This window comes from Salvelinus alpinus, chromosome 19 (assembly GCF_045679555.1).
Source record: "Salvelinus alpinus chromosome 19, SLU_Salpinus.1, whole genome shotgun sequence".
Taxonomy (NCBI): domain Eukaryota; kingdom Metazoa; phylum Chordata; class Actinopteri; order Salmoniformes; family Salmonidae; genus Salvelinus; species Salvelinus alpinus.
This window is the reverse complement of record NC_092104.1, coordinates 2,309,621-2,325,091: the sequence shown is the minus strand read 5'-3', so window position 1 is coordinate 2,325,091 and position 15,471 is coordinate 2,309,621. Positions and strand designations below refer to the sequence as shown.

At 49.2% G+C, this 15,471-nt stretch overlaps 1 protein-coding gene across 2 annotated transcripts in view; it reads right to left on the bottom strand.

Annotated features, from left to right (window-relative positions):
- The window catches only part of LOC139544883 (AT-rich interactive domain-containing protein 3A-like), a 288,432-nt gene that overhangs the window by 65,873 nt on the left and 207,088 nt on the right, over positions 1–15,471 (bottom strand). For both annotated transcript variants that reach the window (XM_071352046.1, XM_071352047.1), the window contains one exon: positions 4,134–4,206. In XM_071352046.1, coding sequence (XP_071208147.1) covers positions 4,134–4,206 — 73 coding nt within the window. The remainder of the gene's footprint in view (positions 1–4,133; positions 4,207–15,471) is intronic.

Here is a 15,471-nt window from a genome sequence, read left to right as displayed (position 1 = left end):
CTCGTGAAGGCTTAGGGCTCTGTTCAACAGTGGCCCTCGTGAAGCCTTAGAGCTCTGTTCAACAGTGGCCCTCGTGAAGCCTTAGGGCTCTGTTCAACAGTGGCCCCCGTGAAGCCTTAGGGATCTGTTCAACAGTGTCCCTCGTGAAGCCTTAGGGCTCTGTTCAACAGTGTCCCTCGTGAAGCCTTAGGGCTCTGTTCAACAGTGGCCCTCGTGAAGCCTTAGAGCTCTGTTCAACAGTGTCCCTCGTGAAGCCTTGGGGCTCTGTTCAACAGTGTCCCCCGTGAAGCCTTAGGGCTCTGTTCAACAGTGTCCCTCGTGAAGCCTTAGGGCTCTGTTCAACAGTGTCCCTCGTGAAGCCTTAGGGCTCTGTTCAACAGTGTCCCCCGTGAAGCCTTAGAGCTCTGTTCAACAGTGTCCCTCGTGAAGCCTTAGGGCTCTGTTCAACAGTGTCCCTCGTGAAGCCTTAAGGATCTGTTCAACAGTGTCCCTCGTGAAGCCTTAGGGCTCTGTTCAACAGTGTCCCTCGTGAAGCCTTGGGGATCTGTTCAACAGTGTCCCCCGTGAAGCCTTAGGGCTCTGTTCAACAGTGTCCCTCGTGAAGCCTTAGGGCTCTGTTCAACAGTGTCCCTCGTGAAGCCTTAGGGCTCTGTTCAACAGTGGCCCCCGTGAAGCCTTAGGGCTCTGTCAAACAGTGTCCATCTTGAAGCCTTAGGGCTCTGTTCAACAGTGGCCCTCGTGAAGCCTTAGGGCTCTGTTCAACAGTGTCCCCCGTGAAGCCTTAGGGCTCTGTTCAACAGTGTCCCTCGTGAAGCCTTAGAGCTCTGTTCAACAGTGGCCCTCGTGAAGCCTTGGGGCTCTGTTCAACAGTGTCCCACGTGAAGCCTTAGGGCTCTGTTCAACAGTGTCCCCCGTGAAGCCTTAGGGCTCTGTTCAACAGTGTCCCTCGTGAAGCCTTAGGGCTCTGTTCAACAGTGTCCCCCGTGAAGCCTTGGGGCTCTGTTCAACAGTGTCCCTCGTGAAGCCTTAGGGCTCTGTTCAACAGTGTCCCTCGTGAAGCCTTAGGGCTCTGTTCAACAGTGTCCCCCGTGAAGCCTTAGGGCTCTGTTCAACAGTGTCCCTCGTGAAGCCTTAGAGCTCTGTTCAACAGTGTCCCTCGTGAAGCCTTAGGGCTCTGTTCAACAGTGTCCCCCGTGAAGCCTTAGGGCTCTGTTCAACAGTGGCCCCCGTGAAGCCTTAGGGCTCTGTTCAACAGTGGCCCTCGTGAAGCCTTAGAGCTCTGTTCAACAGTGTCCCCCGTGAAGCCTTAGGGCTCTGTTCAACAGTGTCCATCGTGAAGCCTTAGGGCTCTGTTCAACAGTGGCCCTCGTGAAGCCTTGGGGCTCTGTTCAACAGTGGCCCCTGTGAAGCCTTAGGGCTCTGTTCAACAGTGTCCCTCGTGAAGCCTTAGGGCTCTGTTCAACAGTGTCCCCCGTGAAGCCTTAGGGATCTGTTCAACAGTGGCCCCCGTAAAGCCTTAGGGCTCTGTTCAACAGTGTCCCCCGTGAAGCCTTAGGGCTCTGTTCAACAGTGTCCCCCGTGAAGCCTTAGGGCTCTGTTCAACAGTGTCCCTCGTGAAGCCTTAGGGCTCTGTTCAACAGTGTCCCTCGTGAAGCCTTAGGGCTCTGTTCAACAGTGTCCCCCGTGAAGCCTTGGGGCTCTGTTCAACAGTGTCCCTCGTGAAGCCTTAGGGCTCTGTTCAACAGTGTCCCTCGTGAAGCCTTAGGGCTCTGTTCAACAGTGTCCCCCGTGAAGCCTTAGGGCTCTGTTCAACAGTGTCCCTCGTGAAGCCTTAGAGCTCTGTTCAACAGTGTCCCTCGTGAAGCCTTAGGGCTCTGTTCAACAGTGTCCCTCGTGAAGCCTTAGGGCTCTGTTCAACAGTGTCCCTCGTGAAGCCTTAGGGCTCTGTTCAACAGTGTCCCCCGTGAAGCCTTGGGGCTCTGTTCAACAGTGTCCCTCGTGAAGCCTTAGGGCTCTGTTCAACAGTGTCCCCCGTGAAGCCTTGGGGCTCTGTTCAACAGTGTCCCTCGTGAAGCCTTAGGGCTCTGTTCAACAGTGTCCCCCGTGAAGCCTTAGGGCTCTGTTCAACAGTGGCCCCCGTGAAGCCTTAGGGCTCTGTTCAACAGTGGCCCCCGTGAAGCCTTAGGGCTCTGTTCAACAGTGTCCCTCGTGAAGCCTTAGGGCTCTGTTCAACAGTGTCCATCGTGAAGCCTTAGAGCTCTGTTCAACAGTGTCCCTCGTGAAGCCTTAGGGCTCTGTTCAACAGTGTCCATCGTGAAGCCTTAGAGCTCTGTTCAACAGTGGCCCCCGTGAAGCCTTAGGGCTCTGTTCAACAGTGTCCCTCGTGAAGCCTTAGAGCTCTGTTCAACAGTGTCCCTCGTGAAGCCTTAGAGCTCTGTTCAACAGTGGCCCCCGTGAAGCCTTAGGGCTCTGTTCAACAGTGTCCCTCGTGAAGCCTTAGGGCTCTGTTCAACAGTGTCCATCGTGAAGCCTTAGAGCTCTGTTCAACAGTGGCCCCCGTGAAGCCTTAGGGCTCTGTTCAACAGTGTCCCTCGTGAAGCCTTAGGGCTCTGTTCAACAGTGGCCCTCGTGAAGCCTTGGAGCTCTGTTCAACAGTGTCCCTCGTGAAGCCTTAGGGCTCTGTTCAACAGTGGCCCTCGTGAAGCCTTGGGGCTCTGTTCAACAGTGTCCCTCGTGAAGCCTTAGGGCTCTGTTCAACAGTGTCCCTCGTGAAGCCTTAGGGCTCTGTTCAACAGTGTCCCTCGTGAAGCCTTAGGGCTCTGTTCAACAGTGTCCCCCGTGAAGCCTTAGAGCTCTGTTCAACAGTGTCCCTCGTGAAGCCTTAGGGCTCTGTTCAACAGTGTCCCCCGTGAAGCCTTAGGGCTCTGTTCAACAGTGTCCCCCGTGAAGCCTTAGAGCTCTGTTCAACAGTGTCCCCCGTGAAGCCTTAGGGCTCTGTTCAACAGTGTCCCTCGTGAAGCCTTAGAGCTCTGTTCAACAGTGTCCCCCGTGAAGCCTTAGGGCTCTGTTCAACAGTGTCCCTCGTGAAGCCTTAGGGCTCTGTTCAACAGTGTCCCTCGTGAAGCCTTAGGGCTCTGTTCAACAGTGTCCCTCGTGAAGCCTTAGGGCTCTGTTCAACAGTGTCCCTCGTGAAGCCTTAGAGCTCTGTTCAACAGTGTCCCTCGTGAAGCCTTAGAGCTCTGTTCAACAGTGTCCCTCGTGAAGCCTTGGAGCTCTGTTCAACAGTGGCACACTATAAAGTGAATAGGGTTCCATTTAGGGTTCCAGATATAATAAAACAAACTGCCAGTAGAGGGGGGGGGGGGGGTTGGTTAGCATGCCACTGTTGTATCAAACACCCCCCTTCTCCCCCACCCCCCTTCTCTCCCCCCTCCCTCCCTGGGCAGGAAACAGCGCCAGACCCTATCACAAATATCATCCAGGGTCTGGGGTCATTCAAAACACACATTCTCCTATCAACTACCTGCAGCATCTGTGTTTTCACAAGACAGACAGACAGACAGACAGACAGACAGACAGACAGACAGACAGACAGACAGACAGACAGACAGACAGACAGACAGACAGACAGACAGACAGACAGACAGACAGACAGACAGACAGACAGACAGACAGACAGACAGACAACTTTTGCGTTATAGGTGTAAAAAACACACATTCAAAATAGTCAACTTTTTAGGACGAAACAGTTTTAACAACCGCTGATAGAAGACGAGAATTCACTTCTCTTCAAGAAATACATTATTATTATTATTATTATTATTATTATTGTTATTATTATTATTATTATTCACACTTTATTTGGATAGTCCAGATAGAGCATCTGTAGAGGCTCTACAGATGGACATACTATCAACAAACCATCTGTTGAATAGCAACTGCTTGCTAATATTACAGTTAGGATTAGATTAAGATAGATGGTTAGGATAAGGGTCAAGGTTCGGGTTAGTTCAAATCATACCCTATGAGAGCATCTATATGGAATATTGAAATAAATGGTTACCTTATTATTATTATCGCTATTATTATTATTATTATTATTATATAATGATTATATATTACTAACAACTCACCTCTCTTCTGCATAAAACTGAAGAGGTCATCAAGGAACTCTTTCCTCTTGTCGTCGGTATCCAACTCGTACAACTAGAAGACAAGAAGAGGGGAGACAATCGGATTAAACCTGGCCTCAAGGAACTCTTTACTCTTGTCGTCGGTATCCAACTCGTACAACTAGAAGACAAGAAGAGGGAGACAATCGGATTAAACCTGGCCTCAAGGAACTCTTTCCTCTTGTCGTCGGAATCCAACTCGTACAACTAGAAGACAAGGAGAGGGAGACAATCGGATTAAACCTGGCCTCAAGGCAACCATTTCATAGACAAAACAATCACACAAAGAAGATCATTGAAACATTCATTCATGTTACTGCCATTAGTGTATACTACTGTATTGAAGTGTATACTACTGTATTGAAGTGTATTCTAGTGTATTGAGGTGTATTCTACTGTATTGAAATGTATTCTACTGTATTGAGGTGTAGTATACTGTATTGAAGTGTATACTACTGTATTGAAGTGTATTCTACTGTATTGAAGTGTAGTATACTGTATTGAAGTGTATACTACTGTATTGAAGTGTATACTACTGTATTGAAGTGTATTCTAGTGTATTGAGGTGTATTCTACTGTATTGAAGTGTATTCTACTGTATTGAGGTGTAGTATACTGTATTGAAGTGTATACTACTGTATTGAAGTGCATTCTACTGTATTGAAGTGTAGTATACTGTATTGAAGTGTATACTACTGTATTGAAGTGTATACTACTGTATTGAAGTGTATTCTAGTGTATTGAGGTGTATTCTACTGTATTGAAGTGTATTCTACTGTATTGAGGTGTAGTATACTGTATTGAAGTGTATTCTACTGTATTGAAGTGTATTCTACTGTATTGAAGTGTATTCTACTGTATTGAAGTGTAGTATACTGTATTGAAGTGTATACTACTGTATTGAAGTGTATACTACTATATTGAAGTGTATACTACTGTATTGAAGTGTATTCTACTGTATTGAAGTGTATTCTACTGTATTGAAGTGTATTCTACTGTATTGAAGTGTAGTATAATGTATTGAAGTGTATACTACTGTATTGAAGTGTATACTACTGTATTGAAGTGTAGTATACTGTATTGAAGTGTATACTACTGTATTGAAGTGTATACTACTGTATTGAAGTGTATACTACTGTATTGAAGTGTATACTACTGTATTGAAGTGTATACTACTGTATTGAAGTGTATTCTACTGTATTGAAGTGTATGCTACTGTATTGAAGTGTAGTATACTGTATTGAAGTGTATACTACTGTATTGAAGTGTATACTACTGTATTGAAGTGTAGTATACTGTATTGAAGTCTATACTACTGTATTGAAGTGTATACTACTGTATTGAATTGTATTATAGTGTATTGAGGTGTATTCTACTGTATTGAAGTGTATTCTACTGTATTGAGGTGTAGTATACTGTATTGAAGTGTATTCTACTGTATTGAAGTGTATTCTACTGTATTGAAGTGTAGTATACTGTATTGAAGTGTATACTACTGTATTGAAGTGTATACTACTGTATTGAAGTGTATACTACTGTATTGTAGTGTATTCTACTGTATTGAAGTGTATATTACTGTATTGAGGTGTATATTACTGTATTGAAGTGTATTCTACTGTATTGAAGTGTATACTACTGTATTGAAGTGTATTCTACGGTATTGAAGTGTATGCTACTGTATTGAAGTGTATGCTACTGTATTGAAGTGTATACTACTGTATTGAAGTGTATTCTACTGTATTGAAGTGTATTCTACTGTATTGAAGTGTATGCTACTGTATTGAAGTGTAGTATACTGTATTGAAGTGTATACTACTGTATTGAAGTGTATACTACTGTATTGAAGTGTATACTACTGTATTGAAGTGTATTATACTGTATTGAAGTGTATGCTACTGTATTGAAGTGTAGTATACTGTATTGAAGTGTATACTACTGTATTGAAGTGTATACTACTGTATTGAAGTGTATACTACTGTATTGAGGTGTATTCTACTGTATTGAAGTGTATTATACTGTATTGAAGTGTATTATACTGTATTGAAGTGTATACTACTGTATTGAAGTGTATACTACTGTATTGAAGTGTATACTACTGTATTGAGGTGTATTCTACTGTATTGAAGTGTATTATACTGTATTGAAGTGTATACTACTGTATTGAGGTGTATTCTACTGTATTGAGGTGTAGTATACTGTATTGAGGTGTATTCTACTGTATTGAGGTGTAGTATACTGTATTGAAGTGTATACTACTGTATTGAAGTGTATTCTACTGTATTGAAGTGTATTCTACTGTATTGAAGTGTATGCTACTGTATTGAAGTGTAGTATACTGTATTGAAGTGTATACTACTGTATTGAAGTGTATACTACTGTATTGAAGTGTATACTACTGTATTGAAGTGTATACTACTGTATTGAGGTGTATTCTACTATATTGAAGTGTATTATACTGTATTGAAGTGTATTATACTGTATTGAAGTGTATACTACTGTATTGAAGTGTATGCTACTGTATTGAAGTGTAGTATACTGTATTGAAGTGTATACTACTGTATTGAAGTGTATACTACTGTATTGAAGTGTATACTACTGTATTGAAGTGTATACTACTGTATTGAGGTGTATTCTACTATATTGAAGTGTATTATACTGTATTGAAGTGTATTATACTGTATTGAAGTGTATACTACTGTATTGAAGTGTATACTACTGTATTGAAGTGTATACTACTGTATTGAAGTGTATTCTACTGTACTGAAGTGTATTCTACTGTATTGAAGTGTATGCTACTGTATTGAAGTGTAGTATACTGTATTGAAGTGTATAGTACTGTATTGAAGTGTAGTATACTGTATTGAAGTGTATACTACTGTATTGAGGTGTATTCTACTGTATTGAAGTGTATTATACTGTATTGAGGTGTATTCTACTGTATTGAAGTGTATTATAGTGTATTGAAGTGTATACTACTGTATTGAAGTGTAGTATACTGTATTGAAGTGTATTCTACTGTATTGAAGTGTATTCTACTGTATTGAAGTGTATTCTACTGTATTGAAGTGTATGCTACTGTATTGAAGTGTAGTATACTGTATTGAAGTGTATACTACTGTATTGAAGTGTATACTACTGTATTGAAGTGTATACTACTGTATTGAGGTGTATTCTACTGTATTGAAGTGTATTATACTGTATTGAGGTGTATTCTACTGTATTGAAGTGTATTATACTGTATTGAAGTGTATACTACTGTATTGAAGTGTAGTATACTCTATTGAAGTGTATTCTACTGTATTGAAGTGTATTCTACTGTATTGAAGTGTATACTACTGTATTGAAGTGTATACTACTGTATTGAAGTGTAGTATACTGTATTGAAGTGTATACTACTGTATTGAAGTGTATACTACTGTATTGAAGTGTAGTATACTGTATTGAAGTGTATTTTACTGTATTGAAGTGTATACTACTGTATTGAAGTGTATTCTACTGTATTGAAGTGTATTCTACTGTATTGAAGTGTATACTACTGTATTGAAGCCATTTCAAACTGTGAAGTGTTTTAGAAAACAACATCCACGATTAAATTACTATCAATGAGAGCCTCCAGAATCTCATACTAGTGTACTTTCACACCAAAAACATCGAACGGAAGGTACAGTAGACAAGGAGACCAAAACACAACAATGTAGACTGTCCTCACTATACTATTTTAAAACCTCTTTACTATTATTCGGTTCACATAAACCTTTAAAAACCAAATATTGTTTATTTTGTTTGTGACTAAGAGCAGATGTGAATCCGTAATTGGTGTTACATATTTAAGACTCCTCTGTGAAGGAACAATATCAGGAAACAGAGTGGCTGGATACCAACAGACGCCGTGCCTCCTCTGTGAAGGAACAATATTAGGAAACAGAGTGGCTGGATACCAACAGACGCCGTGTCTCCTCTGTGAAGGAACAGTATCATGGACATACATTTTATCCATGGTAGGGAGGAAACAACTAGAGCTGTTCTCACACTCCCTGCCTCCCTGCCTCCCAGCCTCCCTGCCTCCCAGTCTCCCAGTCTCCCTGCCTCCCTGCCTCCCAGCCTCCCTGCCTCCCAGCCTCCCTGCCTCCCAGCCTCCCTGTTGCCCTGCCTCCCTGCTGCCCTGCCTCCCAGCCTCCCTGCCTCCCAGCCTCCCTGCCTTCCAGCCTCCCAGCCTCCCAGCCTCCCTGCCTTCCAGCCTCCCCGCCTAACAGCCTCCCAGCCTCCCTGCCTCCCTGCCTTCCAGCCTCCCTGCCTCCCAGCCTCCCTGCCTCCCTGCCTCCCTGCCGCCCTGCCTCCCTGCCGCCCTGCCTTCCAGCCTCCCTGCCTAACAGCCTCCCAGCCTCCCTGCCTCCCAGCCTCCCAGCCTCCCTGCCTCCCAGCCTCCCAGCCTCCCTGCTGCCCTGCCTCCCAGCCTCCCTGCCTCCCTGCCTCCCAGCCTAACAGCCTCCCAGCCTAACAGCCTCCCTGCCTCCCAGCCTCCCAGCCTCCCTGCTGCCCTGCCTCCCAGCCTCCCTGCCTCCCAGCCTCCCTGCCTCCCAGCCTCCCTGCCTAACAGCCTCAGAAGAACAACCTGTAATGGCTGAATAACAGGAGACGGTCACACCTTTAAACTCTTTGCTCGTCTCCATTCAGTTTTCCTGAACGGACACCCACCTGTAGCCAAGGCTGGGAATTTATCTCTTTTTCAATATTTGTTATAAAAATAGTGGATTTGAGTACTTGTATATTTTGACTGATAAACTGAAGTCAGCGTCGTACCAAAACAAACAGACCAACCAAAGTATTTGAAGTACTGTAGAAACAACAAGCATCTATTAACAGTAAATTATGACTAACAGATTGAGAATATCTAAATGACATAGGTATGCATGCAGGCGACCCACAAAGAATTTGAAAACAAACCCAGTGTTGATAAACTCCCATATCTACTGGGTGAAATACCACAGTGTTCCATCACAGCAGCAAGATTTACGACCTGTTGCCACAAGAAAAGGGCAACTAGTGAAGAACAAACACCATTGTAAATACAACCGATAATTATGTTAATTTATTTTTCCCTTTTGTACTCTAACTATTTGCACATAATATGACATTTGAAATGTCTTTATTCTTTTGGAACTGTGAGTGTAATGTTTACTGTTGTTACGGGTGTCGTCCTCCTCTTCCTCGGAAGAGGAGAGGAGAGAAGGATCGGTGGACCAATATGCAGCGAGGTAATTAGACATAAATGATATTTATTGAAACACGAAGACGAAATACGAAAACACTTGGAAATTACAAAATAACAAACACGACGTAGACAGACCTAAACTACGAACTTACATGAAACGAAGAACACATGAACAGGAACGACCGAGACGAGACAGTACCGTGTGGTGCAACAAACACAGACGCAGCGACAATCACCCACAAACAACCAGTGAGAACAACCTACCTTAATATGACTCTCAATTAGAGGAAAACGCAAAACACCTGCCTCTAATTAAGAGCCATACCAGGCAACCCAAAACCAACATAGAAACAGCAAACATAGACTGCCCACCCAAAACTCACGCCCTGACCATCACACACATACAAAACAACAGAAAACAGGTCAGGAACGTGACAGAACCCCCCCCTCAAGGTGAGAACGCCGGGCGCACCAGCACAAAGTCCAGGGGAGGGTCTGGGTGGGCATCTGACCACGGTGGTGGCTCAGGCTCCGGACGCTGTCCCCACACCACCATAGTCACTCCCCGCTTCTGTATCCCCCTCCCAATGACCACCCTCCAACTAAAACCACCTAAATGAAGGGGCAGCACCGGGATAAGGGCCAGCACCGGGATAAGGGGCAGCACCGGGATAAGGGGCAGCACCGGGATAAGGGGCAGCTCCGGGCTGAGGGACGGCAGCTCCGGGCTGAGGGACTCTGGCAGGTCCTGGCTGAGGGACTCTGGCAGGTCCTGGCTGAGGGACTCTGGCAGGTCCTGGCTGAGGAACTCTGGCAGGTCCTGGCTGAGGGACTCTGGCAGGTCCTGGCTGGACGGCTCTGGCAGGTCCTGGCTGGACGGCTCTGGCAGGTCCTGGCTGGACGGCTCTGGCAGGTCCTGGCTGGACGGCTCTGGCTGGTCCTGGCTGGACGGCACTGGCTGATCCGGTCTGGCGGAAGGCTCTGGCTGATCCGGTCTGGCGGAAGGCTCTGGCTGATCCGGTCTGGCGGAAGGCTCTGGCTGATCCGGTCTGGCGGAAGGCTCTGGCTGATCCGGTCTGGCGGAAGGCTCTGGCTGATCCGGTCTGGCGGAAGGCTCTGGCTGATCCGGTCTGGCGGAAGGCTCTGGCTGATCCGGTCTGGCGGAAGGCTCTGTAGGCTCTTGGCAGACGGGCGGCTTTGCAGGCTCATGGCAGACGGGCAGCTTTGCAGGCTCATGGCAGACGGGCAGTTCAGGCGCCGTTGGGCAGACGGGCAGTTCAGGCGCCGCTGGGCAGACGGGCAGTTCAGGTGCCGCTGGGCAGACGGGCAGTTCAGGCGCCGCTGGGCAGACGGGCAGTTCAGGTGCCGCTGGGCAGACGGGCAGTTCAGGTGCCGCTGGGCAGACGGGCAGTTCAGGCGCCGCTGGGCAGACGGGCAGTTCAGGCGCCGCTGGGCAGACGGGCAGTTCTGTAGGGAGGAGACGGAGAGACAGCCTGGTGCGTGGTATAGGCACTGGCTGCGCTGGAGAGGAGGAAAGCTCTGACAGCGCTGGACAGGTGGGAGCAGCTGGAGAGAGAACCCGGAGAGACAGCCTGGTGCGGGGGGCTGCCACCGGTGGACTAGTACTTGGAGGTGGCACCGGGTATACCGGACCGTGAAGGAGGACACGTGCTCTTGAGCACCGAGCCTGCCCAACCCTACCAGGTTGAATGGTGCCCGTAGCCCTGCCAGTGCGGCGAGGTGGAATAGCCCGCACTGGGCTATGCTGGCGAACCGGGGACACCATCTGTAAGGCTGGTGCCATGTATGCCGGCCCGAGGAGACGCACTGGTGGCCAGATGCGTTGGGCCGGCTTCATGACATCCGGCTCGATGCCCAACCTAGCCCTCCCAGTGCGGCAAGGTGGAATAGCCCGCACTGGGCTAAGCACGCGTACTGGGGACACCGTGCGCTTTACCGCATAACACGGTGTCTGACCAGTACGACGCCCTCTCACTCCACGGTAAGCACGGGGAGTTGGCTCAGGTATCCTACCCGGCTTTGCCACACTCCTCGTGTGCCCCCCCCCCCCCCAAGAAATTTTTGGGTCTGACTCTCGGGCTCCCAACCGCGTCGCCGCGCTGCCTCCTCATACCAGCGCCTCTCTGCCTTCGCTGCCTCCAGCTCCGCCTTGGGACGGCGATATTCCCCTGGCTGAGTCCAGGGTCCTTTGCCGTCCAGGATCTCCTCCCAAGTCCAGGAGTCCTGGGATTTCTGCTGCAGCTGTCGCTGTGCTCCTCCCCGCTGCTTGATCCCTTGTTGGTGGGTGATTCTGTTACGGGTGTCGTCCTCCTCTTCCTCGGAAGAGGAGAGGAGAGAAGGATCGGTGGACCAATATGCAGCGAGGTAATTAGACATAAATGATATTTATTGAAACACGAAGACGAAATACGAAAACACTTGGAAATTACAAAATAACAAACACGACGTAGACAGACCTAAACTACGAACTTACATGAAACGAAGAACACATGAACAGGAACGACCGAGACGAGACAGTACCGTGTGGTGCAACAAACACAGACACAGCAACAATCACCCACAAACAACCAGTGAGAACAACCTACCTTAATATGACTCTCAATTAGAGGAAAACGCAAAACACCTGCCTCTAATTAAGAGCCATACCAGGCAACCCAAAACCAACATAGAAACAGCAAACATAGACTGCCCACCCAAAACTCACGCCCTGACCATCACACACATACAAAACAACAGAAAACAGGTCAGGAACGTGACAACTGTTCATTTTTTTATTGTTTATTTCATTTTTGTTTATGATCTACTTCACTTGCTTTGGCAATGTTAACATATGTTTCCCATGCCAATAAAGCCCCTTGAATTGAATTGACTGAGAGAGGAAAGAGAGGAGAGGGAGAGAGGGAGAGGGAGAGAGAGAGAGAGAGAGAGAGAGAGAGAGAGAGAGAGAGAGAGAGAGAGAGAGAGAGAGACAGAGACATACAGTCCAACAGTCCAGCACAACAACACTCTTATAACCAAACCCGGAGTGCTGGAGGTGGAGAGAGACATATCTGCACTCTGGACAGTGGTGTGACAACTTCAACAGGAGAAAGAGCAGGAGAAGGAGAAGAACAGAGCACTGGAGGAGAGGATCAGACTGCTGGAGGAGAGGATCAGACTGCTGGAGGAAAGGTTGAGGGGGATGGAGGAGAGGATCAGACTGCTGGAGAAGAGGGTGAGGGGGATGGAGAGGATCAGACTGCTGGAGAGGAGGGTGAGGGGGATGGAGGAGAGGATCAGACTTCTGGAGGAGAGGGTGAGGGGGATGGAGGAGAGGCTCAGACTGCTGGAGGAGAGGGTGAGGAGGATGGAGGAGAGGATCAGACTGCTGGAGGAGAGGGTGAGGGTGATGGAGGAGAGGATCAGACTGCTGGAGGAGAGGGTGAGGGGGATGGAGGAGAGGGTCAGACTGCTGGAGGAGAGGTTGAGGGGGATGGAGGAGAGGATCAGACTGCTGGAGGAGAGGGTGAGGGGGATGGAGGAGAGGATCAGACTGCTGGAGGAGAGGGTGAGGGTGATGGAGGAGAGGATCAGACTGCTGGAGGAGAGGGTGAGGGGGATGGAGGAGAGGATCAGACTGCTGGAGGAGAGGTTGAGGGGGATGGAGGAGAGGATCAGACTGCTGGAGGAAAGAGTGAGGGGGATGGAGGAGAGGATCAGACAGCTGGAGGAAAGGGTGAGGGGGATGGAGGAGAGGATCAGACTGCTGGAGGAAAGGGTGAGGGGGATGGAGGAGAGGATCAGACTGCTGGAGGAGAGGTTGAGGGGGATGGAGGAGAGGATCAGACTGCTGGAGGAGAGGTTGAGGGGGATGGAGGAGAGGATCAGAGTGCTGGAGGCGAGGGTGAGGGGGATGGAGGAGAGGATCAGACTGCTGGAGGAGAGGGTGAGGGGGATGGAGGAGAGGATCAGACTGCTGGAGGAGAGGTTGAGGGGGATGGAGGAGAGGATCAGACTGCTGGAGGAGAGGTTGAGGGGGATGGAGGAGAGGATCAGACTGCTGGAGGAGAGGGTGGGGGGGATGGAGGAGAGGATCAGACTTCTGGAGGAGAGGGTGAGGGGGATGGAGGAGAGGATCAGACTGCTGGAGGAGAGGTTGAGGGGGATGGAGGAGAGGATCAGACTGCTGGAGGAAAGGGTGAGGGGGATGGAGGAGAGGATCAGACTGCTGGAGGAGAGGGTGGGGGGGATGGAGGAGAGGATCAGACTTCTGGAGGAAAGGGTGAGGGGGATGGAGGAGAGGATCAGACTGCTGGAGGAGAGGTTGAGGTGGATGGAGGAGAGGATCACACTGCTGGAGGAGAGGGTGAGGGGGATGGAGGAGAGGATCAGACTGCTGGAGGAAAGGGTGAGGGTGATGGAGGAGAGGATCAGACTGCTGGAGGAGAGGTTGAGGGGGATGGAGGAGAGGATCAGACTGCTGGAGGAGAGGGTGAGGGGGATGGAGGAGAGGATCAGACTACTGGAGGAGAGGGTGAGGGGGATGGAGGAGAGGATCAGACTGCTGGAGGAGAGGTTGAGGGGGATGGAGGAGAGGATCAGACTGCTGGAGGAAAGGGTGAGGGGGATGGAGGAGAGGATCAGACTGCTGGAGGAGAGGTTGAGGGGGATGGAGGAGAGGATCAGACTACTGGAGGAGAGGTTGAGGGGGATGGAGGAGAGGATCAGACTGCTGGAGGAGAGGCTGAGGGGGATGGAGGAGAGGATCAGACTGCTGGAGGAGAGGTTGAGGGGGATGGAGGAGAGGATCAGACTGCTGGAGGAAAGGGTGAGGGGGATGGAGGAGAGGATCAGACTGCTGGAGGAGAGGTTGAGGGGGATGGAGGAGAGGATCAGACTGCTGGAGGAGAGGTTGAGGGGGATGGAGGAGAGGATCAGACTGCTGGAGGAGAGGTTGAGGGGGATGGAGGAGAGGATCAGACTGCTGGAGGAGAGTGTGAGGGGGATGGAGGAGAGGATCAGACTGCTGGAGGAGAGGGTGAGGGGGATGGAGGAGAGGATCAGACTGCTGGAGGAGAGGTTGAGGGGAATGGAGGAGAGGATCAGACTGCTGGAGGAGAGGTTGAGGGGGATGGAGGAGAGGATCAGACTGCTGGAGGAGAGGTTTAGGGCGATTGCGTGTGACAGAGAACAACCCACTAGAGAGGTGGCCACCCCCACAGAGAAGCCAGCAGAACAGCCCACCTCAGCACCCGACAAAAGTCTCGACACCACAGCAGAACAGTCCACACCAGACCCTGACCATAGCGTCGATATCACAGCGGGAGAGACAAATGAAGAACCCCAAGCCCAGGGGCTCCCCCTCTGAGTACCCCCCTCCCCCCCCCCCTGTCAGCCACCCTGATAGCCCTCCTGACAACCCCCCCCCCCCCCACACACACACCCACTGAGGACATACGCAAGACACAGATTGTTCTCCTTATGGACTCAAATGGGAAATATATACAAGAAAACAACTTTTTCCCAAACACAGAGTGTCCAAACACCCAGCGCCCCCTAGACCTTCTGTCTGAGGACCAACTAGGTTCACCCAGCGCCCCATAGACCTTCTGTCTGAGGACCAACTAGGGTTACCCAGCCACATAATAATACACCCAGCGCCCCCTAGACCTTCTGTCTGAGGACCAACTAGGTTCACCCAGCCACATAATAATACACCCAGCGCCCCCTAGACCTTCTGTCTGAGGACCAACTAGGTTCACCCAGCGCCCCCTAGACCTTCTGTCTGAGGACCAACTAGGTTCACCCAGCCACATAATAATACACCCAGCGCCCCCTAGACCTTCTGTCTGAGGACCAACTAGGTTCACCCAGCCACGTAATAATACACCCAGCGCCCCCTAGACCTTCTGTCTGAGGACCAACTAGGTTCACCCAGCCACATAATAATACACCCAGCGCCCCCTAGACCTTCTGTCTGAGGACCAACTAGGTTCACCCAGCCACATAATAATACACCCAGCGCCCCCTAGACCTTCTGTCTGAGGACCAACTAGGTTCACCCAGCCACATAATAATACACCCAGC